At 40.9% G+C, this 27,141-nt stretch overlaps 1 protein-coding gene across 2 annotated transcripts in view; it reads right to left on the reverse strand.

The window, feature by feature from the left end:
• Positions 1–12,180: 12,180 nt before the first annotated feature.
• Positions 12,181–27,141, reverse strand: part of LOC111836488 (ankyrin repeat and BTB/POZ domain-containing protein 3-A) — a 137,875-nt gene continuing 122,914 nt past the window's right edge. For both annotated transcript variants that reach the window (XM_023797806.2, XM_023797804.2), the window contains 8 exons: positions 26,605–26,825; positions 24,557–24,735; positions 23,091–23,196; positions 21,891–21,993; positions 19,586–19,667; positions 19,235–19,303; positions 17,950–18,063; positions 12,181–17,644 (listed from right to left, as the gene is read on the reverse strand). In XM_023797806.2, the coding sequence (XP_023653574.2) occupies positions 17,435–17,644; positions 17,950–18,063; positions 19,235–19,303; positions 19,586–19,667; positions 21,891–21,993; positions 23,091–23,196; positions 24,557–24,735; positions 26,605–26,825 (1,084 nt within the window). In that variant the 3' untranslated portion in view covers positions 12,181–17,434. The remainder of the gene's footprint in view (positions 17,645–17,949; positions 18,064–19,234; positions 19,304–19,585; positions 19,668–21,890; positions 21,994–23,090; positions 23,197–24,556; positions 24,736–26,604; positions 26,826–27,141) is intronic.

The raw sequence follows: 27,141 nt of genomic DNA on the forward strand, positions 1-27,141 counted from the left end.
TCAGAAATCTTTCATTTCAGTTTAATTAATTGATAATACTGATATCCTGAATAAAACCCTATTTTATGAAAAAAAAATCACAAATATCACCATGGGAACATACTGTTAATGAAATACAAAGAAAGAAGAATCTCGGAACATTATTTTTATGGTATTATATAGGGAGAACAAAGCAGTGTACTTTGAGAACTCTTCTAAGTAGTGAATAAGCCAATGAAATCTCTCATCCTCTACTATGAAAAAGGCTGATCATCCAATGGAATCATCTCCATCACTTCAGTAGTTTTGTCTTTATCTGTGGTGCTGCTAATGTTGAATATATTAAGTTTAAATATAGGCCAGCAATATCGGCCAAGACACATCGGATGAATGCTGATATCTAAAGTTTTAATACTGGTAAATATCGGCCAATACCAATATGTTAGGCAATATATCATGCATCTCTAAGGTTAATATTACTGTTTAATTAGGTAACTAGTTAGCTGCTTCAGAGTCTTAACCATTGCTGTCACGGCAGTACGCGCCCGGAGCGCAGACAAACGTGCAGGAAGCCAGGAATCGAGGAACACGGGGTTTAATCAAAGGACAGGCAAACAAATACAGAATGACAATACAATGACCGGACTGGGGCAACAAACGGAAACGTGGACTAAATACAATGAACTAATGACAACAATCAGGAACAGCTGGTAAACATGGGGAATCCACACAGGGTTAACGAGGGGGCGTGGCACACGGGAGGAGCGGACGATCGGGTCATGACAATTGCTACCTTAGCTTGTAAAACGAACTATTTTTTTGCACTAGAAAAGATAGCCATTTTCCAAAAGCATGGTAACACAAAGATTATCTTAACCATTAGAGACAGTACTTTTATGTTTAAGGAGGATTTTAACCCCAAAAATCAATTGTGATGTCACAGTTGAATTGCCACCTTAACAATTGATTCATCATGATGCATCGAAGCATCTTTACACATGAAACCTATAGATATAATGCAACACAATAAAATTTCTCTGCTTCATAACCATGTATTTCTTGCTGTCTCCCAAAAAAAAAAAAATTTCTACCCAAAAAAGAAACACCTGTTAATTTTTGTAAATAGGAAAAGATCAGGTAAAGCAAAAGTATTTGTTTTTCTGCAGGGAGTCTCATAATGAGTGATGGCAAGGCAGATTTAGAGAATGGCAGGCTCGCTGCGAGGGAGGCCAAGGGAAGGGGAAAGCATCAACATGTTTTATGCCCTGAAGAAAGTGGGAAATGACCTCCAGGAGGTGTCCAGGCAGCGTACTGCCATAGCAGAGGTCCAGAGCAACCTGAGACGGGCCATCAATGTGCTGGGCACGCTGGCAGGGAGGGCCAAAGGAGTACAGCTACCGATCCGGCGTTCCGTGCCACTGAATCTAGTGGTGAAAATCCTGCTGGAACTCCTGAAGGACACAGGTGACATGGCGGGAGGCAAGCCCCTCCATGATAGGGACATGAAGGCCCTCACCAACCGGCTGCATGAAAATCACACCAGGCTCAAAGCTTCGTCCAATTTCTAACATGCTTAGTAAAAAAAGCAAATGTCTTTAGGTGTCTTTAGAAAAAAAATTGTTATTGCTAGCTGAAAACAATGTGCCTCAGTGTAATATGAACTGCAACTATATTTTAAGGAATATTATATTAAAATGATTTAATTTTCATTGATACAATTATGACTATAATCCTTCTCTATATCATCCTACAGTATACCTTCAGTTTTTACCCTTAATATGCATTTTTTTCCTTACATTTATGTCCTTTTTGTAATTATTTTGCTGTCAGAAGAAATTTCTACAGTTCAGAGTGGTGACACAAGACATGCACTCGATAATGTAAGCATGTATGCTTGTCTTCATTAATATTTTATGTTTTTGAAAACTCTTTGAAAACTCCTTTTCTGTAGTCCAAAAGTAAGAGCTTAGAAGTCATGGTGAGGAGGAACTGTTGCGAAGCTAAACCCAAGTGAAGGCCTGTCTGTACTAGCAGAAGATGCCTGTCTGTGCCTGTATATATTTGTACCAGAAATACACAAATGTCAACATCTGCTGCAGCTCCTATACACGCTTATTCATTCTTTTCACAGTGCATTCAAAAACTAATTACATATAATAATTCAACAGAATTATGCACTGAGCCACCACATGCAGCAAGCATGCCTTGTTTACAATGCTAAACAAGACTTTCTTTCTTCAGTTAGTACTACATTTTCAAACCAGAGACCCAGAGAAATTAGAAATAACCTTTTACCCTTATGTGCATAAAAGTTATACTTTACAGAGGTTCAAACTCAATTATATACTTGACAGTAAAGTTAGCTAACACTGCACAACTGTTACAGGAGTCACTATCAAAATACCTCACAGTCCCAATGTGTGAAACCTGATTTATGATACGGCGTAGCTGCATACCCTACGGCGTAGCCTGACGTACACCTCCCCAGGAATATAACTAAAAGATATGGCAACACAGACCACAGGCAAGTATAAATGCTCACAATGGCGTAGGCTAAAAGCTTTAGGCTCGGTAAAATATCATGGATACTCCCAATCCAAATCTCAAAACCTATCCTGTTACAAGAACAAAAAAATCCAAAGTGGAACATGAAGTTTCGGTTACAAGGAAGGATGGTCAGCTTTAACAGAGGACAACTGATCCTTACATGACATTTATTAAACTTTTCATGGCTTTTAAATATTGCTTAGTTAAAATAAATAGGCAAAATGCTTGCTTTCTCCTTGCTGTTACTAGGGGTCTGTCTTAGGTGTCTTCGTGATCAAGTTAAGAAGAAAGTCACTTCTGCAGGTAACAACTATGCAGGAGCAGTATTCCACATTATCCTTTGCTGTCAGTGGGTCTTGGCATTGACTCCCCATAGCTTCCTCCTTTATTTATGTCAAGAGGGAAGTGTTAAGCAGCGATGGTATCTGTCAGATAGTACTTCCACGCAAACATACTGAATTTTGCTGAATGCTGAAACTCACTCAAGATGTGGAGGTGCCCAACTTCTCTGTGTCACTCTGGGGCCACTTCCTTTTGGTCTTATTATTCTGCAGCAACCTTTTGACAGAAGGAACTGAATACAATATGTTAAAACAAATCATCAATTTACCTTTCATGACTTTAAAAACAGGCCCAAAGGATTCAAAGCCTCACATTAAGTAATTAAGGAAAGAAACATATACACTTTCACCCATTACATCAGCTCATTGGCATACACTCAGGATTGAACAAGACTGTCTTCACTGTGGTAGTACTCAGGTCTGGTCTTGTCTTGGAATTGAAAGCATTTCTACTCAGTCTTGATTTGTTCTTGGACTACAGCATCTATGCTTCTTATAGTAAGAAGCAATACTGATTTTTTTTCACAGTGATAAAATTATATATTTCTTCTCCTACTCTCAAAATAACAACACACATTGATAAAATAAAAACTCAAAGTTCAACTTTTTTTTATTTGTCCCATGCAGTTGCACTTCTACAATATAAAGTGAAATGCTTAGTCTGGCTGGTTTCTCGACTTACAAAATTAGAGAAATTATCAAAAAATATACAGAATATAATACAACACATTAAATATACAATCATAGAAATATCCAAAAAGAATGACAAAAGTACAAATAGCATACAACTCTGTGTGATAGTGGGTGCAAATATGCAAGGGTAGGTGAGTTTGCAAAATGCAAGTGGGGGTGATAAAGGAGTGGGATTGATTAGAGGAGAGAGCAAGTGTGTATGTGTGGGTGCTGTGCTGGTTATCCATTTTATGTGCTGTTGTGAGACGTCTTGTTGTTTGTGCATAAAAGCTTCTTCTGAATTGTTTAGCCCGGGCTTTGAGGCAGCAGAGGTGTCTGTCTGACCTCAACAGTCTGAGGAGTCTGAGCAGTTTATGTGTCACAATCAGCACAGAGAAGCAGGCAAAAGATGCCGTGGATACGGACAAAGGACTTTGCGGGGTAACACACTTTAGAACACACATAATGTTAATGACCGGACTGGGGAAACAAACTGAAACGCGGACTAAATACATTGAACTAATGACAGCAACAGGAAACAGCTGATGAACACAGGGAATCCACACGGGGTAGATGAGGGGGCGTGGCACACGGGAGGATCGGACGAGCGGGGCATGACATTATGTATGGGATGGGTGGAGTCTCTAGTAATCCTGAGGGCCCAGATTCTGCAGCTTGCGCAGTAAATGCCTGGGACTCAATCAATAAAAATAAAACTAATCTATTCTTTAACTTGATTGTATTGGCTGTATACTGATGTTATTTTAATGAAATGAAGCTTTATTTGCCAAGTACACAAGTAGAGTGGAATACTTGTTTTCACATATCCCACCCCGCTCACACACTTACAGTTGAGAGCAAAACTGCAGGGCCAGACCATTTATCCAGCGCCCCTGGAACATTTTGGAGGGGAGTTAAGGGCCATGCTCATGGGCTCAACTGAGCTGTGACTATTCTGCCAATATCAGGTCACAGGTACAGAGTCTTAACCCAGTGAGATACACGCACTTATGAAAAGATGGTCCTAGAGACAAGATGTCAGTTCACTCAGTCATTTTTTTCGATTTTGCTACTTTAATCACCCATAGAGTCTTTTATGCTATCATCCCATATAAAATATTGTGTCCTGTCTTGAACCAATACAGAATGCCATTTGTCCCATATTTTAATATCTGGACTGAGGGATTGCCCCCCCCCAGCTCAGCAGTGTTGTTGTCAGGGGGTGGCATTCCTGTTCTTTTTTAAGATTAAAAGTGGCATTCCTAATCATAAAAGCTTTATCTGCAAAACAAATTTAAAGAAAAACATAGTGCAGAATTAAAGTTCTGCTAAACACTTATCACTGAAATGGCTCGTACTACATATAATGTCTGGCAGCACAAAGACAAAAAATGTATCCCTTGACAATGTTTAAGACCATGCTTAAATAATCCAATTTAATTTTAAAGTATTAGCAGGGGTGTCGATGATAGTAAATAGGTATAAGTAAAGCCATAGTCTCGAAAATGGACTTGGTTTTTCTGGTCTCAGTCTCAACTCAATCTTGCCTCCCTCAAAGTCTCAGTCTTGACTCAGCCTCAACCCTGTCAAAGTCTTGACTCGGACTCTAACCTTCAAGGCCCCTATCTTGGATGGAACTTAATATCGGTGGTCTCATCCCTATCACTAACTAATTACCTCAAATGCTCAGTGAGAACATCAAAGATTTGTTCAGCCAAAGGAGACAGTAAGCTCTTGGGAGTCATGACTGCTTAGAACCTTCCCAGCAGTAAAGAAGGCCTCTCTCTAGAAATTAAGAAGGCCTCTTTCTAACAATGAAGATGGCCTCTGTACAGTAATGCCGAAGGCCTCTCTTCAGCAATGAAGATGACCATGTAAGAAAAACTGCATTAACATCAAGTCCAGACATGTTTAAATGGCATATGATTTTTGGTATTGTACATGTACAACAGCGGGCAGGGAATGTTGGTAGGAACAGGAGTAGGAGACCTTTACACATGATGACTGATACATCTGCCTTTCAGCTACTCACCTCAGGGACTGAGATGGAGGTTAGCTTACATTATAGCAGGCTGAAGATTAGGAATACAGCTCATACATCAAGGGAGTTAAGGTAAGTGTCCATACATAGATAATGTGCATGCATGAAATAGATCCTCTCACTCTTACTGGCTGTTTACAACTAGGGGTGGGGTGAACTTGAGAATATGGGAATTGTGTTGAAGCATTATACCCATCTTATTACTTTTATGCTTATAATTTTGCATCCATAGAGCTCAGTGGGGGGGCTCCGTGGGTAGAACTGTAGCCTCACGAAATCAGGATTGTGATTTCAATTCCTGACCCCATTCTGCATGTAGTTTCCAGTTTCTATGTTGAGTTCATTTCATGTTCCCCAGCCAGAGTGTGTGTGAATGGGTGTGGATTATGTTTATTTATTAGATTGCGGGACCAAATGTCCCCCACAATGTAATAAAAACCTGTTTTTTTGATGTTGAGGGGACCATTTTTCAGGTCCCCACAAAGATCTATGAATAATCAAAAAACTAAGTCTTGTATTTTGTTTGATTACTTATGATTATGGTTGGGATTGGGTAGGAGTTAAGGTCATTGTGTTGGGATTAAAGTTTTCCTCATGGAAATGAATGGAGAGTCCCCACAAAGATATAATTACAAATCTGTGTCTGTGTGTGTCTGTTCTTGATGTTAGACTGGTGGACTTATTTTGCACCAAATTCCAAAAATTGTATAAAACATATTAGCACCCAAGACTTAATATTTGGTAGTAAGTTTCCAATTGCCCTAAATGTACTGGAATTTTATACTGGTCTTCTTTTGAATACTGTTCAAGGTGTATTTAGATCAGGACTCAGCACTGGCAACTTCAAAACAGTCCAACGTATGGTTTGAAACCATTTCTGGGTGCTTTCTGAAGTGTGCTTTGGGTATTTGTCCTGCTCAAAGACCTATGACAGAAACCAAGGTTTTTGACGATGGGCCGTATAACCTACTCCAAGGTGCCTTGGCAATCTTTGTATTTCATGATGCCAGACAGGCAGTGCCAGATGCAGCAAAGCAACCCCAAAACATCTGTGAACCTTTTCCATGTTTGACTGTAGGGATACTGTTCTTTTCTTCCTTTTGTTTTCTGTCAACATAAAGATGATGTGCTTTAGCAAAAACCTCAGTAACACTCATATATGCCTTCATAATGCATAATAATGCATTCATGAAGTATTATAAACACGACTAAAACTATTTATAAAAAGGCAAACATTGTAGCCATATTCATTATGCATTATGAATGCTCTATGAAACCTTTGTTATCACTTTATGATTAGGCTCCCTTTTGCCACTTGTAAATGGTAGTAACTCATTAATAAAAAGAAAACTGTGTTATAACTGTGTTATAATTGTTTAAAAATTTACAAAGTGTTACAACCTAATTAATAACCAGATTATAAACTATTCATAAACTCTTTATATGGGTAGCCTTATTGTAAAGTGGCACCAAACTTTCCTCTATAATGCACTATAAAAGCTTTCATAATATTGCTTATTCTGACCATTATAGTTTTGTTTCTGACCTCCTCAGACAAGTCTCTACTTTTCCATCTTTTGCCCATGATCATGGTGGCATACACACACACAAAAAAAACACAGATTCAAGACATTTTCTCTCTTTAAACTGGTTGAATGTGTGACATTTAAATCCTCAGCACCTGCAACCTGTCAGAGGTGAGTTTAAATAAAATTAAACTATGATCACCTTGAAATGCAATTATTTCTTACAACTTGCAAAAAACTGCCAATAAATTTGTTAAAAACAGTTTTTCACTGTGTATTTTTTTGTCTTGTTACAATGCAAATAAAGGAAATACATATGTTAACAACAAAATGTTTCTTACATCAACACTTTTTGTCCCGTATTTTAATATTTGGACTGATGGATTGTCCCCCCCAGCTCAGCAATGTTGTTGTCAGGGGGTGGCAATCCTGTTTTTTTTTTTAAGATTAAAAGTGATCAACACTTTTGTGAGATAAATGGTTCATTATCTGGAAAAAAAACTGCTATTTTTGGCGACAACTTAATATAAGTAAGTTCCAGGATGTATATGAATTTCTTTAAACTGCAGGAATAATTGTCCCATAAGCAATGGATCCAGAACATAGTTATGAAGCACTTTGCATACCGAACTAATCCAATAAGTATCAGCCAGGGTGAATAAATTGAATGAAATTCATAATGCATCTCATTTTAGTAGACATTAAAACTACATGTTAGAAGGTATTTTGACTTGTTTCTGAAGCTGACTGCAGAGAAAACCTCATCCTGCAGCCTTGGCCACAGGCCCACAAAGAAGCCAGAGCTGGACCAGAGAAAGCTGCAGTTAAAACCTTATTGAAGGTATATCAGTAACTAATCAGCAAATACAGAGTGAATGGAGGGGTGCTTTGCTTTCCTTTAAGCTGAAGACTATCCATCATTGCACCTGAGCACTTCTCAAACATAACATGTCCATTCTGGTTGAGTGAATTCTTCCTGTGGAATTCCTAACCTTATTGTACCTGAATGCTTCCAGTAAAGGACATTCCCATTCATGATTCCTGGGGGAGCTCTGCTCCTGTCTCATTTTTACACTGAAGCATCTCCAGTTGCATCACCTTGGTAAAAACATTTAGCTTTTTATGCTTGTTTAAAATAGAACTTAAAAGGGCGATTTTGAGTTTGTGAAAAGTTAAAATCTTGCTCTTTATGCATTCAAATTTTAAAAGGCACATTTCATTTTGCCGATAATAAAACTTAAAATAAATGATAGTTAATAAATGATAGTTTCAAACATTATTTCAGTAGGATAATTCTATTCATATTAATGTTTCCAATTTGTAGCAGCATAACCTACTGAATGTATGAAATGACATGGATATTCATAACCATGACCTCTGTGACATTTATGACTGTTAATCATAAATCAGACATATTGCTGCATAAATACTGGCCATACAGATGAATGGCTGCCATGAGGATCCGCTTCCATGAAAATGAGCTTTTTATTTTGGTGTTTTCATGAGAGGGTTTTGTAGAAATGCTTTTAGGAAATATAGTTATGCAGACATGCTTGTTTTTTGGTGGATTGTGGGCTGTATGTTTGAATTTGGCCTCCATTCTGCAAGTGTGAATTTACATGTGGGTTTTCTTCAGTTACTCAGCAGGGTCTGTCAAGAAGAGCAGAAAAGTAGAGCTAGGGAATGTTTTTTTCTGGCTAAAAATATTAAACCCACTCCCTCACTTTTGCCTCAGGCTCATACACACACCGATTCCAGCTAAAACTAGAATCTCAGCTCCCCCTGCGTCTTTATACAAATGGCTTATGAGAAAAGGAAGTATAGTACAGTAATTGCCTGGGATTTCCTGTTCTCTTTTGTAGGTCAGTAGGTTAGGACGTTGTGCCCTTATCTGAAAGTCATAAGTTCAAATCCAGGGCTCCAAGTGAGCTGGCAACTAAATAAGTACAGTAAATGTGATCTTGAGGAAAAACATTGTTTGTTTATGATCTAAAAGGTGTCCTGCATTTTTCTTAAGGTTTTTACAGTGCATGGGAAATAGAATATAACAGATGCATGGTGCATGGGCTACATCTGCTAGGCTTAGGTCTAAATGGGCCTGTAACTGATGTGAATAAGAAAATACAACATTGGTGCCTTCAAAAGCATTCACCCATCCGCACATACAGTACAGGGTCATGGAAGAGCACTGACTACAGGGGCAGGGGAACACCCTGGAGAGGATGCCAGGCTATCACAGGGCCCATATGCGATGAGCAAGTGAGAGATACTAGATTCCCTGAGTGCATGCCATTGAACTGCAGAAAAAAACCCACGCAGACATGAGTAAAAAAAGTAAACTCCACATGCAGAGGGTAGGACTGGAATTCAAACTCACAATCGTGGAGATATGAGGCAATACTGTGATTGTGCCACTGCCTTTAGAAATAATCTACCCTTTAAATTTCTAAGAGCAGTCAGGGCTTCTTTGGAGTGAGGAACAGCAGAATAGTAGCCAAGCCTTCTCTAATTGCTTTTTGTCCCATCTGGAAATCCTGTTTGGCCAAGTCCATACATCCACATTCTGAAGCGTTGCTACAAATGAAAACTAACACAAGTGTGCAGACACAGACACTAAAGCCAGAGAAGAAATCCATAATGTAGAAGATATGAGGCTGCCATGCTACCTGCGTAGCCATCATCCAATGTAATTTTAGACATTCCTAGTATGCTAGAAATGCAGTGTGCATCCGGTTACATATACAAGTTTTTGAGTGTGTGGGGCCTCATAATTGTCTATCTGCCTGGGAATATTTTATCCATCCATCCATCCATCCATCCATATTCCAATAACTTATACAGAACAGGGTTGCTATACCATGTCCTCATTCATCTAGGCTGTCAGTTTGATTTCTGCCTCACTTTTGTGGAGCTGTTCCTCACCCCCTTGAGTGCCTCTGGAAATTTGGTGGAAGGATTATCTCAGATTTATAGTTAGGCCTAATGTATAATTTGCATTACAATGAGGCAGAATGATTAATCTGGTTTACACAATTTGTTTTCTCTGTGAGTGCATTAATATTTCATGAGTATATTAAATATTCTAAATGGTGACATACACTGCATTTTAATGGGTCCTTCATCCCTTATTTAAATTCATTCCTGATGTTCTCTTGAGGCAGTTCTGAGATCTGGAATTAGATTTTTTTCATATGCTTTATTTGTCTTATCCAGAGTTATGTAATATCCAGAGTTATGGCAAAATCGTACTGCTCTACCTATCAAAACTGTGCAAAAAGACTGTGAGCGCTTGTGTGAGCTTACTGATCAATATCTCCATAATAAAAGTGTATGGTGGTCTTCTTGATGTAATAAGTGGTAATATAGATAAGTGGAAGTAGGGGAGATGTTTCTGAACTCTTTAAAGATTGTGGAAAAAACATATATTAAACAATATTTAAGCATTAGCAATGATTACCAAGGAATACAATCCTGTGCTGTGCACTTTAATTTGCTTACAAGCTGGACTTTTACTGATACAGATGTATGATGCGCATGAATTTGCATATTTAAATATTTTACTTTCACACTTAGCATTTTCTTTTCATGTTTAGTTCCATCAAATTTTAGAACTGTCAAAATCTATTAATGTTTTTAAAAAGTATTCATTCATTTTGTACAGTTAAGTACAAAATACCTACCCCCCCCATAGTCAATTTACTTTAATAATAATAATTATTGATAATTTATTGATCCCCATGGGGAAATTGTCTTTACATCTTCCCCAACTTGCTCTATTTTGTAGAGTAAGTTGTCCGTGAAGGGCAGTCACCTGTAGCAGCACCCAGGGAATTGGGGGTTAAGACGTGGCATGATGTTCTATTGTGGCAACAGAAGACCCCCCATCCCACCTTTTTACTCGTTGTGAGGATTTGAGAATTTGCCCCAGGGGTTTAATAAAGTGTCACAATTCCATTCTGACTAATGTTTTACAGTAGAGTGCATGTGTTTGCATTCACATCAACCCTGTGTGCAAGTGTTGTGTGAATTTCACAGCAAGAAGTTTTGCCATGGAGTGGCATGGTGGTGCAGTGGTTTGTAGTATCACCTCATGCATCAGGGACCTGGGTTGAAGTCTCTGCCAGGATTCCATGTCTGTGGAGTTTGCATGTTCTCCCCGTGTCCTTGTGGTGTTTCTTCTGGGTGGTCTGGTACCTCCCCCACAATCTAAAAATATTCTGAGGCTAGTTATAGTTGGCAAACTGCCTATAGGGGTGCCCCCTGTGATGGGTTGGTGCCCCATTCTGGGTTGTTCCCTGTCTTGTGCCTGTAGCCTCCTCGATAGGCTCTGGACCCCCTGTGACCCAGAATAGAATAAGTGGTTTCAGAAAATGGATGGATGAAAGTTCTACCACCACCTGGTCAGAAAATGAATAGCAGAACAACAGACTTTCAGGACATTGCACATCATTCACAGGTGTCAGGGAGCTGCTGTCAATTTGCAAGAGATTCCTGGCGAGGTGGGATGCTGTGTAACAAATACGCATTTATGTGATAATGTAGCACTTTTTTTATTTTTAATGTTTATACAGATACTAGCCTCATTTGCTTTGCTATATTTTTTATTAAGCACCTACGCATGTTATTTGAAAGTAGTGTTGCGTGCTGGACTATATGCACAGCTGATGCTCATCTAGTCACCAGATCAATGTGTCACATCCACATCAAAGTCACATTATGCTGGTTCTATGATGTAGTGATGTTAGTGCAGACATCGAGTGAGAGAATGATTTCAATCACTTTCATAATTAGGAGGACAATTCCAAGGAATGGGAAAGTAATCATACTTTCTTAATACAAAAAACCGTTTTCTACAAATCACGTCATATAACGGATCACAGAAAAAATAGTAGCAGATAAACAGTCATATATCTGTCAACCATTGTAAGCAAATTTCACTGTAGTACACTGCATGACATGTCATCAAAAATGCTACACTGGATATTTTAATCTAATTGGCTCAATTTAGTAACATCAGTGAACGTTCCATCAAAGCCAAATCTCCAGTAAAAAGTAAATTGCAGGATAGCTTGAGTGAAATTGTGACTCTTTTATTTTCTTGTACACAAATGCATTTAGTTGAACATTAGAACTAGAACACGACCACGTCCTGTATTTACACATTCTTTTGTTTTGTACAATGTATGCGGTCTTAAATAAAATAGTAAAATACACTTTAGGTTAATTAAATGCATCTCATCCAATAGAAGCAAGAGGTTTATGCAACAGCACTAACCAGGACCTGCACTGAACACTGTCGACAGGTCTAACTCTCAAGATAAAATAAATATGATCAAGCATGTAACTTCTATCAGGAGAAACTAGCACACACCATACATAATAAAGTCTACTGGATAAGAGCGCCATACTGACAGTTTAATCATTTGTATTTGATGGTTTTATTTTAAATAACATGGGTAAGGTCACTACACTCTGCAATCCCATGGCAATGTCCAGCAATAACCTCTGACGTGCATCTTGGCTTTCAAGTGGTCAAAACTTTTGTATAGATGCTATGATGAAAATGTTTAGCTAAATTGTGAAATAGATTTTATGCTATTTGCTTGTAAGATTCACATATTTTAAAGCTAATTTTCTTTGTTATATGTAAATTCAGTATCTAGTATTCCAGCCCATGGTGATAATTGTAATATAATATACTGAGCAAAAAAGGTGCTCCGTTTGTGAGTAAGTATGCTGCTGGTCTTCTGATAGGAGGATAAATAATTTAAATATTTTATTTGAATATTGTCATCTGGACTTTTAACAGGCAATATAGTATAACCCATTGTTCCACTACATCCATTGTGACATGTAGTCCATAAAGCATTGACCTCTGTCTGGAAAATTACAAATTCTGTTTTCGTTGATCACTCTGTTACACATCAGCAGTGCTATCAGGCCAATTGTGCTGCCAACCCCTGGCCACCAGGTGGCAGCAACCCATGAGGAGGAAGCCGTGAGGTGTTTTATGCTGTACAATAAACAAATCACTGAGAAGGTAATGATTGCGGGAACTTGAACAATATTTGTAATAAATGCCATGTTAATATGCATAATCCTAAATGTATTATTGGGAACAATATGTGGCATGTAGTGCTCAGAAAACCATAAAAAATAAAATAATAATAATAATAATAAAAGAAAACTTCAATGATTGTTCAAGCTATTACAATTTAGTATCATTTTGATGTCATTTGTACGTCACTGTCACTGTATTTTATAAAAAACAACACTGTTTGTGCATGATGTATGATTATTGTTGTTAATACTCATTAGTAAAAACACCGCAGGATGTGTGGTACTTTATCACCTTAACCAGGATCACCGATATAGATAACACTCTGAAATGTTTATTCAATACTCATCTACTTTTTGCATTCATTTTCTGCCATGGTTGCCTGGTTACTGTTCTTTGCACTTTAGGGCTGCAAACAGCAGCTTCACCCCAGTAGGTGGTGTGTGGTTCATTATATTTCAGAAATTATCATGTAGTGTAAGTTGCAGTTTTATATAAACTAAATTTGGGAAACAGTCACAGAAATCAATTCTACATTGCATTTTGCCTTTGGACCCGTAACATGAATATCTTCAATAAACAGCAAATTGCATAAATAAGTTGAGTTTAACAATAAGGTAATTTTCTCATAACAAGGCCATCCTATAATAAAGTAACATAAAATAAGTTAACATAATCTTGTCTAATAATCTTATCTATAACTGTAGTACACTTAAATAGCTGCTGCCATCTAGACAAGATGATGGCCAAAAATAATAATAAAGCCACAGAAGCCAGAGGGCTCAATTTAAAATCTATCCCACTGTTCATTAATGGCTATAGTTGTGTACTCCGCAGGGGGAGCCCTCTACAGGTAAGATGAAAGAAAGGACATACCAAAGGAAGACACTTCTAAACATTAACAAAATATTTTTTTAGCTTCTTGTGAAGGTCACTTGAGTTTTAATGTATGAAAAATGTGGTGGCAACAAGGTAAGGTAGACTACAGATTCTCATAGATGATGCATTTTCTCTAGAATATTTTACTTTGTGTTTTATTCCTCTAAGGTGGTATTGCATAATGCAATTTGTATAGGTTTAGCTCCAGTTTCTGTTACAAAACATTTGAATTATCAATCCAATTTAATGATGTCGGCACATGGTATATTTTAATTTAATACTTAATACAATGAGTTATGATCAAAATGACGTGACGGTGTCAAATGCGAAAAGACATGCAAATAAAAAAATATTGCATTGTTAGTAACATTATTTCCATTTAGGTACATTTTTAGGCTCTCAATCAGCTTGCGGTCATGTGACCACCCATGTGCTACTTCTTGCTTATAGTAACCAGGTACATAGTTAAAGGACAATTACATAAAAATATGCCGTGTGTAGCGCTGACACAGAACAGGCTACCTGCTTCAAAAGTCTTAATTTGGAATTTTTCATAAAAATGTTTTAAATCTAAATCTGATACCCAAGCACATCTAAACCACTCCACGAAGTTAATAGTACATAGTAAAGGGTATTCTGTAATATGTCATAGTTTCATAAAGCTTTTTTCTTAATGTGTCCATTCCAGAACAAGAAGTATGATTAGCCTCAAAGTATCATGACAAAACCAAAGACAAATTGTTGCAAAGGAGAAATTCTAACTTGTGATTAGAAACATAAAAAATAATAATTGTGCATACCAGTAGGAGATGAAATTTCTGGGTGAAAAAATTTGTAGCACACTCCATTAAAGGGGCCCAGAGCAACAGGTTAAGTTAAGGGGAGTGACATCAGCGCATACATTAATGCCTGTTTTCATACAGTACATCTGATCCATTCACAAAACTCCTTTGCATGGCAGGGACCATATTTTGTTGGCTTAAAACAGCAAGTTCACAATAACACAGGTAAGCCATTCTTTGGGTTTGGCTGATTCAACTTTCGAAGACTCAGAGATAAGGGCCTACTCACAAGGCAGTAGTACAAAATGAAATCGCACTAGCACAGAATGGTGCGTGTGTGTATATATATATCATTCTCAAATGTAGTCCAGATATATATCCTTTACTCTTACTCTAGGATTGCCCTGGTAATATAAATATCTATCTTTATAGTGGAGATACATTTCATTTTCAGTCATACATAATATACATGTATCTACATGTGTTTTTACAATGTGGGGACGTGACGACCACTTGTTGTATGATCATTTGGATGAGCCACCTTGGAAACCTATTTTCCTAAACTGCAGGTCAAATACACAAACAACAGACTGAAGACCCTATGATGGCAGAACAGTTATCTTGTTACAGAAAACACTACACCATGTACCTATAATCCTTAGGGCTGCATAACACAGATCAACAAACAAACATAAAACAAAATTAAATAAAAAACCTTAATACATGCAACTCTGCATTAAAGTAGTTATACACTTAGAACAGTAACATTTGTACAGTAACACTCAATGAAATCAATACAGTTCAGAAGAATTAAACAAAAGGAAGTATGTGTGCTGTGTACACACACACACACACACACACACACACACACAATCTACAGGAAAAACCACCGTTTCGTCTCAGATTTACATAAAATATTTACATGTTGGTTTCCTTAGAAATTCCTCTCATAAGACATCTAGTAGGGATGGACCTGGAACGTACAAAAGTTGAACGTGGAAAAAGCTGAACTGTATAATTCCATGTGTACCGAAAGATCACAATAATCAATTTAAGAAATTTAAAGAGAGATTCTGGACCTTGAAGGAGGATGCAGACCAGTAGTGGCAACCCAAGTTGACTCGAAAATATAAACCAGCCTACCAATATTCCAGTCGATAATATTGAAGAATTATTTGGTCGTCAGAATTAAACTGAAGTATTTACTTAACAGGCAATGCTGATGTTGTTTATAACCATCATGACTAGAGCTAAGCATGTGGAGTACTTCCATTTTCATTATTTTTTGTATGGAAAAGTTCTACCATCTACAGTATCAGATCCTCAAGAAAAAGGTCACGTTGAGGTCTTGGCAGTCATCTTCAACATTTGTGATGTCTACATGCAGCTGTCACACCCAACCACCCGCAACCCCCCACCCCCCCCATTCTATTACCATAGAAAACGTGAGCAGTGCCTCAGCAAATCCTATTGGGCAAAGCCGGCTGCACACAAATGTCCACATGCATTAGCGACACAATGAGAGAGCATGCACCTAATGCTACTGCTTAACTTCTCCGTCTCGGCTAGATGCTGCATCGCGTCATGTGCTCGGCTAATCGGTGGGCTACCAGGAGCAGGGCTTTGTTGCCCGGGTGCTACCGGCTCACTGGGGAACAACCGTTAGCCAAGAGGGAATTCTGAATGACACTTGCCAGGTTAACAACTTTTCACCCGTGACTGTAGGTCCTCAACAAGATTGACTCTCCCATTTTGAGATTTTTTTAAGGCAGGCAATATAAAAAGCACACATCTACACAGTCTGACAAAATATGAAGGAAAATCTCATTATGTTTGTTCCGGAGCTTTGCCATGGGTGTTAAAGTATATACATAGTATCACTGCTTTAGAATGCATGACCTTCATTATTGTGAACCAGTGCTTGTTATGCTAATTATTAGTCTGTTCTAAACCCAAGTAGTACAATTACAAGTAGCCTAAAAAAGACAAAAAACAAAACAAAAAGTCAACTAAGGAAACCCCCACATTTGTTGTCAGTGGTTCTGTCCAACAGTGGTGCAGTCTAAAGAATATTCCGTGACAACAAGACAGATCCCGGTCCAGGAAGCAAATGGATAACAGTTGATATTGTACGTGGGTCACCCACGGTCGGGGAGAATCCGAGGCATTTCGAATAAGCTAGGTGGGAGCCAAAACATTCACACAATGTTGCTAGAACATTGCAGCAGTGCTACCCTACTCTTACAGGTTTAGGACAGTCAGTTCCTTTGCGTAGCTGATGGCCATGTATGCTCCAGAAGCTTCCTCTTAGCAGAAGACTATGAATGGGACATCTGGCAGCACGTTGAGACGGCAACAACGCGAAGACTATGAACTAACCAGGCTGCTAGCTATGGATGAGCGGAAATTCCCATATGATGCAGCCCTTTGAGAAAGACAGGTGGGTGACATGGATGTTTAAGTGATGTCACCGCAATGTTGGGGGGTTATGTCACACTAGTCGGCTCATAGATGCTGCCTCTGGTGGATGGGGGGTGGGGAGGGGCAAGTCGTACAGCAATATTACGATGACGTTCAGATAACGTTCCGGTTAGGGTTGGTGGGGGGCTTCACACAACAGAGCCCTTGGAGGAGGACAGGTGGATGGAATGGATGCGTGTAGCCAGCGTCTTCTCCAGGTCCGCAAGCACATTCATGCTGGTGTTCTCAGGCGGTTTTTCATACAGCAGCTGCTTGAAGGCATCTGTCTCAATCAGGACCACCATGTTCTTCATGAAGTAGCCTTCAATGTAGGCAGAAAGCTCCGTGGTACTCAGGAACTGTAGAGCAGTGAGTGACACCAGAGTTTCACGACACTATAAAACAACGCTAACAAACACCACTGCCTAAGACAGCTTAGTGTGTCATTGGCTAAGAGAGAGTGGACATCTCACTGACTGACTCCCTGACTAAAAACAGCAACTACAGAAATGTACATTTTTACTATAGAGTTTCTCAGGTAACAGCTAACTGGCCTAAGGTGGCAAACACAACATCGCCTGTCACTTCCCCCAATTGCTAGTCCAGCTGCTGTACAGGCAGCTGATCTTCTTATGGATCCTGGGTGGGTGGAGCTTAGCCTCACCTTGGCGTGGTTGTAAATGTCCACACAGGTTTCTGTGTTGATGTTCTTGGAACAGATGATCTCACAGTGTCGTTGCAAGGAGTCCAGTTGGAAGAATTTCGCAGCGGACAGCAGCTGTGTGACAAACCATGATATGTACGAATGAAGCAGGCTGATCACATTATAATCTTCAAATACAGTGGTACCTTGGTTCTCGAACTCACTAGAACTCGAATTTCTTGAAAGTCGAACCAGTTTGACCTAGAACTCGATCTGAATATCAGAAGTCGAACCGTGAATGCGCCACAATGCAATTCTGCAATTCTTACTTGAACAGACTGGACGATTAACCAAATAAAGCAGTACAACATTACAGTAACTAACAATAAATAAACCACTAACTTACGTGTACTATTAGAGCATTTATGTCATTTATTTAAACTTTATTTTACCAGGTAAATTAACTGAGAACCAGTTCTCACTGCTTTACGTGATATTCGGGAGAAATAGCAGATTACACATCGGAACTGCCTGGGATACAAACGTCATGTGTGTAACTAAACTCTTCAGCCAATAAGGGCAAGGGTGTGTCGTCACGGAGGCGGTTCCAGTTTGTGCAGCCGGGTGAGAGGTCGCAATGCATCTAACCGTAATGCATTGCGTCAGGATCAGAATGCGTTGCTTTAAGCCAGCGCTGTAAGCAAGTCAAACGCAACTGAAACGCGGACTTAATACAGAGGACTAATGACAACAACCAGAAACAGCTGATCACACGGGGATTCCACATGGGGATAACGAGGGGGCGTGGCACACAGAAGGAGCAGGACAGGGGTAATGTTGGGATAAGATCTTTATCGTTTTGGAAGCCATTAAGAAAAAAATGCTCTTCTTGTTTTATCCTGTTAATTTCGTGTTTAAATGCTAAAAAAAAAAAAACATATTTAGGTGTAATTATGGGGGGCCGGGAACCAATTAATTGGTTTTCCATTATTTCTTATGGGAAAAATTCGATCAGAACTCGAACTTTTTAGGATTCAATCCAGAATCCAGAACGGATTAAGTTCGAGAACCGAGGTACCACTGTACTATAAAGTATTCTTCCTTCTTATTTTATACCATCTATATATATGATATGTACACGATACAACCCTCTGTTAAACTAAATTTACTTTTTAATTCTTACAAAGTCATAAGCTGTACAACAATTTCCAAAACCAACCTACTAAAGCAAGACAATGCAATTAATTTGTTTAGCAATTGATTTCCCATGAGTGATGGGCCAGTTGTCCCTCTTCGCTGGCATTACCTCAATAACCTCTGTATTTCGAATGTGGAGTGACTCTGTTCCTCCACAGTACAGGTATTGCATCACCAACTGCAAAAGAAGGAAGACATGTAGACGGATGAGGGGTGCACTTCATCATCTTCAAACGACATTACACAGGACCACCAACATGGTCATGATATATTTCTGGACATGGTTGACCTATGTACATTGTTTACTATAGTCGCAATATCTTAATTATTGCATTCAGAGGTCCGTAAAGTCATGAAATCATGTTTTCAAAGGACCAAGTCACTGCCTTCCCTCCACAGAGCCAAAGAGATCTCACAGACAGATTTCCTAAGAACGGATGTCCTTTAACTCTTGTTTTACCTGGAATATGTTGTATTTGACATGGCTGATTTCAATGCATGTGTTCTCAGCTGCAGGTCTGTTGGAGAGGAGTGATTTAAACCTGGAAAACAGGAAAAGGTTATGATGCTTATTTACTTGGACAACACCTTCATCTGCAGTTTTGCACATTTGTTTCATTTATTAAATCCTGATATTTACTGGAGGAATCTAAAATCTTTGTATAAGGTACCACCTCTGGACCAGATGTAGGATGCAACACTATTTTATAAAACACTAAAATAAAATAGAGGTAATTTGCCTGTCTCGTTATATATTTTATAGTAGGATAAACAGAACTATATGCTTATGTGTTGAGGCAGGGACGGATTATGGGTTGTGTGGGCCCCTGGGCAAAACGTTCGCGAGGGCCCCCCCCCCACCACCACCACCACCACCACCAGCACCACCACCACCACAACCACCACAATTCAAGGGCCCTCCATGTTTCCATCAGAGGCCCTATAGGGTCAGGGGCCCTTGTAGGCAGAGGATCAAAGAATGTAGGCCCTCTAAAATAGACAAACAAAAATACATTGTTGATAAGCGTTGCAAATTGTTTTGGGCTAGGGGCCCCACGGGCCCCCTGCACCCCAAGGGCCCCTGGGCAGCGGCCCCGCTGGACCGGTCCGTAATCCGTCCCTGTGTTGAGGATGTCACCATTTAGCCTATTAAAAATCAGACCTTTGGTGCAGACCTATCAGAAAGACTGGAGTGGCATTTTAGAAAAGGGGTGTTTTTTAATGTAATTTGTAAATGTGGTAGTTTTAAATATCACATGCAGAATTTAAATGAAACTTGTACCAGAGTGCATTGAGTATTTGGAAGTAGCCTTTGTGCCATTTAAACATTCCCTTTAAATTGAGTTGCTGTCAAAATTCACCCAGGCTGGTGACTGTACCAAGGCCTGCAGTGAAGTGACATCGTCTCGCATTAGAGTGTAATCAATTTGAAGTCCACCCCTTTTTTGGCAAACCTCCAGAACATTTCCTAGGCACTGTGCTGATTTTGTAGCATTTCATTTTTCACGAGACGCCTTGGGACAGTACCATCAATCCATCACCTTATGATGGTCAGGAGGCCCTGGAAACTATGCCAAGCAGCTTAGGGCACAAGGAAGGAGTATACGCTGGAAGGGGTGCCAGTCCATAGCAGGGAACACACATGATGGGCAATTTAGAGATGCCAGTTATCCTCACTGCATGTCTTTGGATTGCAGGAGGAAAGGCGAGTGCCAAGTAAAAACCTGCATGATGACATGGGCGGAAGATGCGAACTCCACATACACCAAATAGGGGCAGTATTAACCCCCCCAGCCCTTGAGGTGTGAGGCAACAGTGTGACAAACTAAACCACCATAATACTTTGGAATGGTCCCATTATTCATCCACTGAATGAATTAAACTAAACTGAATGCTGAATACTTACTGTATTGTGAAAACAAATTATGTTTTGCTAAGCAAATCCTGAAAAACATGGTTCTGGAGAGTGTCACTGAATCTCAGTTTATTACCCTGACACACATCAAAGTCTCTGCAATCACACGTTTCCTTCACTCTTCCTTCTGGGGTTCACGCTCTGGTTTAGTCAGAATGAGCCTCGAACCATGAGAAACTTCCGATTCTTCTTCACATAATCAAACACAAGGCTACCCAATCACATTCCAGAAACTGCAAACTGTCCTCTGCATTCCTAAGCTGCCTCTCTACATCTCAATCCCCACAATCCTCTTATGCAGTTGCAAGAAGCTTGCATTTGTTTTGCAGTGCAAAAGTTATTCACAGGCTTTTGCTCCATAAGCTTCAGATTTCTATCCAAGTTCCATCCTGCATTACTAATCCTTATAAATTAATCCTTCAAACTTCCTTTACCCAACCGTGACATTTCTGCGAACCCCTCAGGTTGAAATGCTGACCAGCACCTCAAACTCAACAAATGTAAGTCTGACCAGATGATTTGCTAAATCATTGCCATTACGAAGCCTTTTTAATGTTGTACAGACAAGACTTCCTCTTAGACAGCCTAGATCTAATACTAAACATCACAACTTGCCCCTTTTATTGGCAACTTATTTCTGAACACCAGAGGGGTCAACTAGTTCATAGTTCTTAGGAAATTTTACCCATTTATGGTTGGATGCTCTGTGGGCAGGGCTCTCATATATGAACCAAAACGATTGCAATGTAAAGTGGTTTTGTCACATACCAGTCGAGGCTCAAGCATTTCTATGTACCTCCTTTCTTTTCATGGGCTCTGGAACCAATGTCTAAAGATGCCACTGACTCACCTTGGGGAGGCGGTGAAGAGAAGGACTTTGTGGGCATAAAAGGGCTTCCCCTCGACCAGGAAAGTAACGTCAGACATCTCTTTGTTATTTAGGAAGTGGGGATCTGAAAGCAGAGATCAACTTTATAATCGCAGATAAGTGGTGAAGAGGAACGCCTCTCAAACCTCTGCCATAACATTTCATTCTTTAACCTGAAGGATCCATCCATCCATCCATCCATCCATCCATAAATGCTCATCCATTACAGGATTGCAGTCCAGTGAATCATTACAGAGGAAAATCTCATTTTAACAGTCTCAAATACACAGAAGAAAATCACATTTTAACAGTCTCAAACACTTATGGATGATCATAAGGGAGGAAAAGTGCTTTCATGCCTATCAGGCATATCAATTCTCAATGAATTTTGACTAATACATTTTATTTTCAGTTAATTCTCTGTTTCCACTAATATTAACATGACGAAATACTGCAGAAACTAGACGGCTGCAGCTATTATTTTAGGCAATATCTTAAATGAGGCCAAAAATGATGGAATTATTAGGTAAAAGAGAAACGAAGGCCAAGGGCCATGATTGACGTGCTTCACCCTCTGTGACATAGTTGTACCGAATCTGTCCTGATCAGTGTATTTTGTACTGCTCTTGTTTTGAGGAAATACCCCAGCCCTGCAATGAACAGTTTACCTTAGCCATGGGTCTGCAGGGTACTCTGTCAGTGTGTAAGCAAGTGAAGCAAGGAGATGTTTCTTTATATATGCATGTGCGGGAAGGCAGAGCAGGGAAAAGTCAGGTTACTGCAATTAAACTATAGGAAGCTGTTCCAGCTGCCCGTCGCTCCCAGTATGTACTGTACCTAATATCGGCACATTCCCTTTTGGTCTGCTGAGGCCTGTCGGCTCCCATGACAACAAAGTCCGAGTGGTGATGTGTTTGTTTGCGTTTTCTTTTCTCCTAAACTGTCCTGTCACCCCATTGCAGCTGTATAGGAACCTTACTTAAGTCTAGGGTGACATGATCCTGTTTACTGGCCCTCCAGGATTGCTCCACAGCATATGGAGAACATTACTCCAACTGCATCCATATGTGCCTTGGATAAGTGATGCTGCAATGTATAACCATATAAGAACACTGGGCTTAACTGTCCATTTCAACTGTGTTCGGCTCCCCCCCCCCCCCAAAAAAAAAACCCAGTGCTCACCCAGGCGGGAGCTCTGCTTCCTCTTGATCTCTGTCAGCTTGGGGATGGGGTAGGGTCCATAGCACTGCGTGAAGATTACTGCAATCTGCTGGCTGATTACCTCATTCTGACAATGCACACACACGCACACACACACATACACAGAGACATATTCAGGGAGACACACACAGACACGGACACAATAAAAAGACCAGTGAGAATGTGCAATGAGACACACGCGCATGCCCGTCTCGCAGCAGAATTTCACACACCGCTAGAGGTAATCCCCAGCAAACCCACACACAGGCTGCCTCCATCTCCCAGTGGGGTGGAGTCACATGGCGTGATGGACGCCCGCGCTCTCGAGCCCCCGATTTACCGCCACAAATCGAAGTCATTTCCAATCCCATCAGTCACCACCCCCGTGCTCAGGCTCCTACCGCAGTGCACAATGGCTGTGTGAGCCCCCACGATTCCATTACAGGTAAGACACCACACAGGACATTCCCCACACTTCTTCCCGTGGATTCTGTGCATTCCACAAATCAGTCATGGAGCCGATCACTCATCTGTAGCCCCCAGATATATATATATATATATATATATATATAAACTGGCTTATTTTTTGCTCATTTTTCATCTCTAGCTGTGTATAACCCCTATATACAAACATGTTTTATTTTATATAGGGCAATTAACAAAAAACGCCTCCTCCTAGGGTCCAACTGCCGCTCTAGGCCAGGATTCAAGCTTCCTGACGTCAAGTCGATGGCTCAGGACACTGTGCCACCTGGTGCAGACACAGGTTTTCAGAGGTCGTCCTGCAGCTAGCCACGCAGGCGGGCGCAACCAAGACCCGAGACCGCATTGTGATACATGCGGAGCAACGCGATACTCCAGGCGGACCACCCGAAACCTCCAGAACCCCAGCCCCGCCCCCCACCCGATGGCTCCATGGCAACCGTCTGAGATGCATATGGAGCGTTCACCACAGCCAGCAAGTGAACTAAAAAAAGATACATATCCCCACATTGAAATCACATATCGTTACTGATGGCAACTCACTGTGGGGGGGGGGCACCTCATGGGGTCCCACTGCAGGGCTGTCACCGATTACTAAAGGAGGTATGAGCTGGGAGGGGCCCTTGGCACATGGGGAGCGCTAGGAAGCGACGATGTACACAAGGTTGCCCAGGGGAGGGGTGGAGGGGGTGTGGCCAAGTCAGGAAGAGACAAGCAGGGAAGGGAGGAGGCAATAAACGTGATGGGGGGAGGTCAGGAAGGACATCAGAGGGATTACGAGAGTATGGAAATAATCAAAAGGAATCCTTTTGTGATGAATTTTCCAGAAACTAAGTGGGGAGAGACATGGCATTTTTGTGCTTGATGGAGAACATATCAGGCAGGTCATTATTATACTGGGGGATGACTCTCTCAATAATCGGGACACGGGGGTGGGGGGAGGGGCTGCAGTGGAGGATATTCACCTTGCTCGCCCGCAGGATCTCGAACATGAGTGGCAGCCCGTGGGTGATGAGCTCCTCTGTGTACTCCTCCTCCTCAATGCAGGCGAACTCCTTCAGCAAGCCCTGTATCAGCGGCCGGCGGTGCTGCAGGAAGCAGGTGCGCAGGGACTCCAACCAGGTGTGCAGGGTCCAGGGCACGCCTGCATGCACACGGCACACGCGTCGGTCATGCTCACGCCCTTCCAGAACATTCTACTGCACGATCATGGCTTTCCCAAGTTCTAGTGTCGAGCAAGATATATGTAAAACACTTAAAAAAGGAATTAAATCAGTACATTTAAATTCTTCATGAGTCAGTGGGGCACAAAAATGTGGTCAAATTGAATATGGTCACATGACTGCCCTAAGTCCCAAGCTTGTTATATATAGACACACAGCTGCGGGATGACCATAGTCCTGGTCCAAGTCAAACAAACAATGCAGAAATAGCCATCTTCTCCAAATATTTTTGCCTTAGCATTCATTTAATAAAAGAGGATTCATTTTCTGACATGCTGTTTCACCAATCAGCTGCAAGCGGGTTAATCCAGCCTTCTCCATTCTTAAGGAGTAATTAATCTGAGTTAATATACGTGCTATCGGTGTACAGCAAAGCGTAAAACAGATTAATTACACACTCTAGTTATATCCAGATGCGATAAGTAAAACGGCGCTGTAATGCAGGCACGTTATAAACACCTTGTACTTGGGCTGTGATTCACATGCAAAGCTCGCCCAGGTGCGTTTATGCTAAGCTCAGTGAGAGACCCACAGGGAGGGAGAGCTCTGCTGGCCGCTCAGGGCTGCGGAGGTGCGGATTTCCACAAGCCTTTCCGGTGAATCCGCAGATATCAGTCATCGTATTACCGCTGCCCCCGATGAGGGCTGAATCGAATCTCGTCTAGGAAAGTTGACACAGTTCCTCCGCAGAGCCTTGCCGAGCTCCACCATAATAGAGACAGATCGTTCTGCTCTGAGACCCTGGAGCACTGAGGGTCTGGTTTTGGGAACACGGCATGCGGCCGTCTCTCTTGAGATTACGTTTGGCACTGTTCATTTCAATGACTTTTACGAATGCCTGTCATTTCCCCTGCTTTCATCCATAAAGGTCTGCATTCAAGGCACTTTTAGGAACGAGCGTCTGATCAGCCATCGCAATTCGCCACCCCCCACCCCCTGAGTGAGCAACGGTGGCATGCAGGCGGATTTGGCATTCCCTCAGAAAACACATTCCCTGCTCTGTCACGCAGCCGTAGGCGGCTGCAGGCTGAACAGCAGGGGGCAGCAAAGAGTGTGGCAGCTTGAGGACATGGCGCCCAGATGGTTGCCAGGTGACGTCCTAGAAGAGGACATCACTCCAACATAGCCCATCACTGAGGTGTTTAATCATACTTGCTCCAGTAAAGAAATAAGTTATGTTGGCTAAAATCATATTCCCTTCCATTGTCTTTCTTTCTTTCTTTTAATAATACATTCCCAGTCAATGGATTGCCACCTTCTCCAGCGCCTTGATGTCACTTCAGTTTCTGTATTGCACTGTATTTCGTCTTGCACTGCGTTGCTTTTTACTACACTGCACCTTTACCCATCATTCGCACTGTTGTTGGCCATTCTCTCCCATGCACCGTTCCCCTACCCTGCAACTGTGGCACAAGAATTTCACTGTTTTCCTCTGAACACATGTGACAATTGAACTTGAAACTTGAACTTGCAACACAGTCTTGACACAGTCTTTAAGATGCCTGGAGTCAAAGCCTCCAGTGATGTCCTGCAGATATCCAAGATTCATGTGTTTCATGTGTCAGGTTACCATCACATCATGGTTCTTCCATTTTTAGCCCAGCATCTGCACCCCATTACTCTGTTGAAGGTTCTGTCATGCTGAAAAGTCAATACTATTGATAAATATGGAGAGTGCTGGACAGAGAGAGACCAGCGTCTGTATTTAAGTGACATTTTTTCCCGATGAGGCCTGGACCTTCCCCTTCCCCAAGGATAAAGGCACAGTGTGCGGAAGGGCTGAGGCTCACCGAGGCTACGGATGTCGATGGTGATGTCAACATGGCCATGCTCAGCGCTGTGGTACATGGCCTCCTTCAGGGCCTTCAGCCTGGCCTTGCCGGTACGGGCCGAGTCCAGCTGGGGCGGCTTCTTCTCACCCAGCTCTGAGCCCTCGGCCAGGATTTCCTCCAGGGACAGAACGTCCCCCTTTGCCTTGTCTGTGTATGACAGCAGCTTGCGGAAGACATTTCTACGGGGGAAATGGGGATTGGGGACGATAAGTGATTAAAGTTAACAAAAGAAAGAAAGAAAGAAAGAACCATGTACATGCTGTATAGGGGCACTACAGATAGTTTTTAATCTACAGACTAAATGGATTTACAAAAAGAAAAACACAAGTATTACAATAATATTTTCTTTTCCAAATAAGCAGTAAGTCCCATGTAATATATAAAAACACAAGGTGACCTTGTTTTGGAAACCTAGCACTGACACAAGAAAGTAATTGACAAAAAAGAATAGTCTAGATGGTTTTAAATAATTTCACATGAGCAGCGATTACTTCC

This window comes from Paramormyrops kingsleyae, chromosome 3, assembly GCF_048594095.1.
Source record: "Paramormyrops kingsleyae isolate MSU_618 chromosome 3, PKINGS_0.4, whole genome shotgun sequence".
Taxonomy (NCBI): domain Eukaryota; kingdom Metazoa; phylum Chordata; class Actinopteri; order Osteoglossiformes; family Mormyridae; genus Paramormyrops; species Paramormyrops kingsleyae.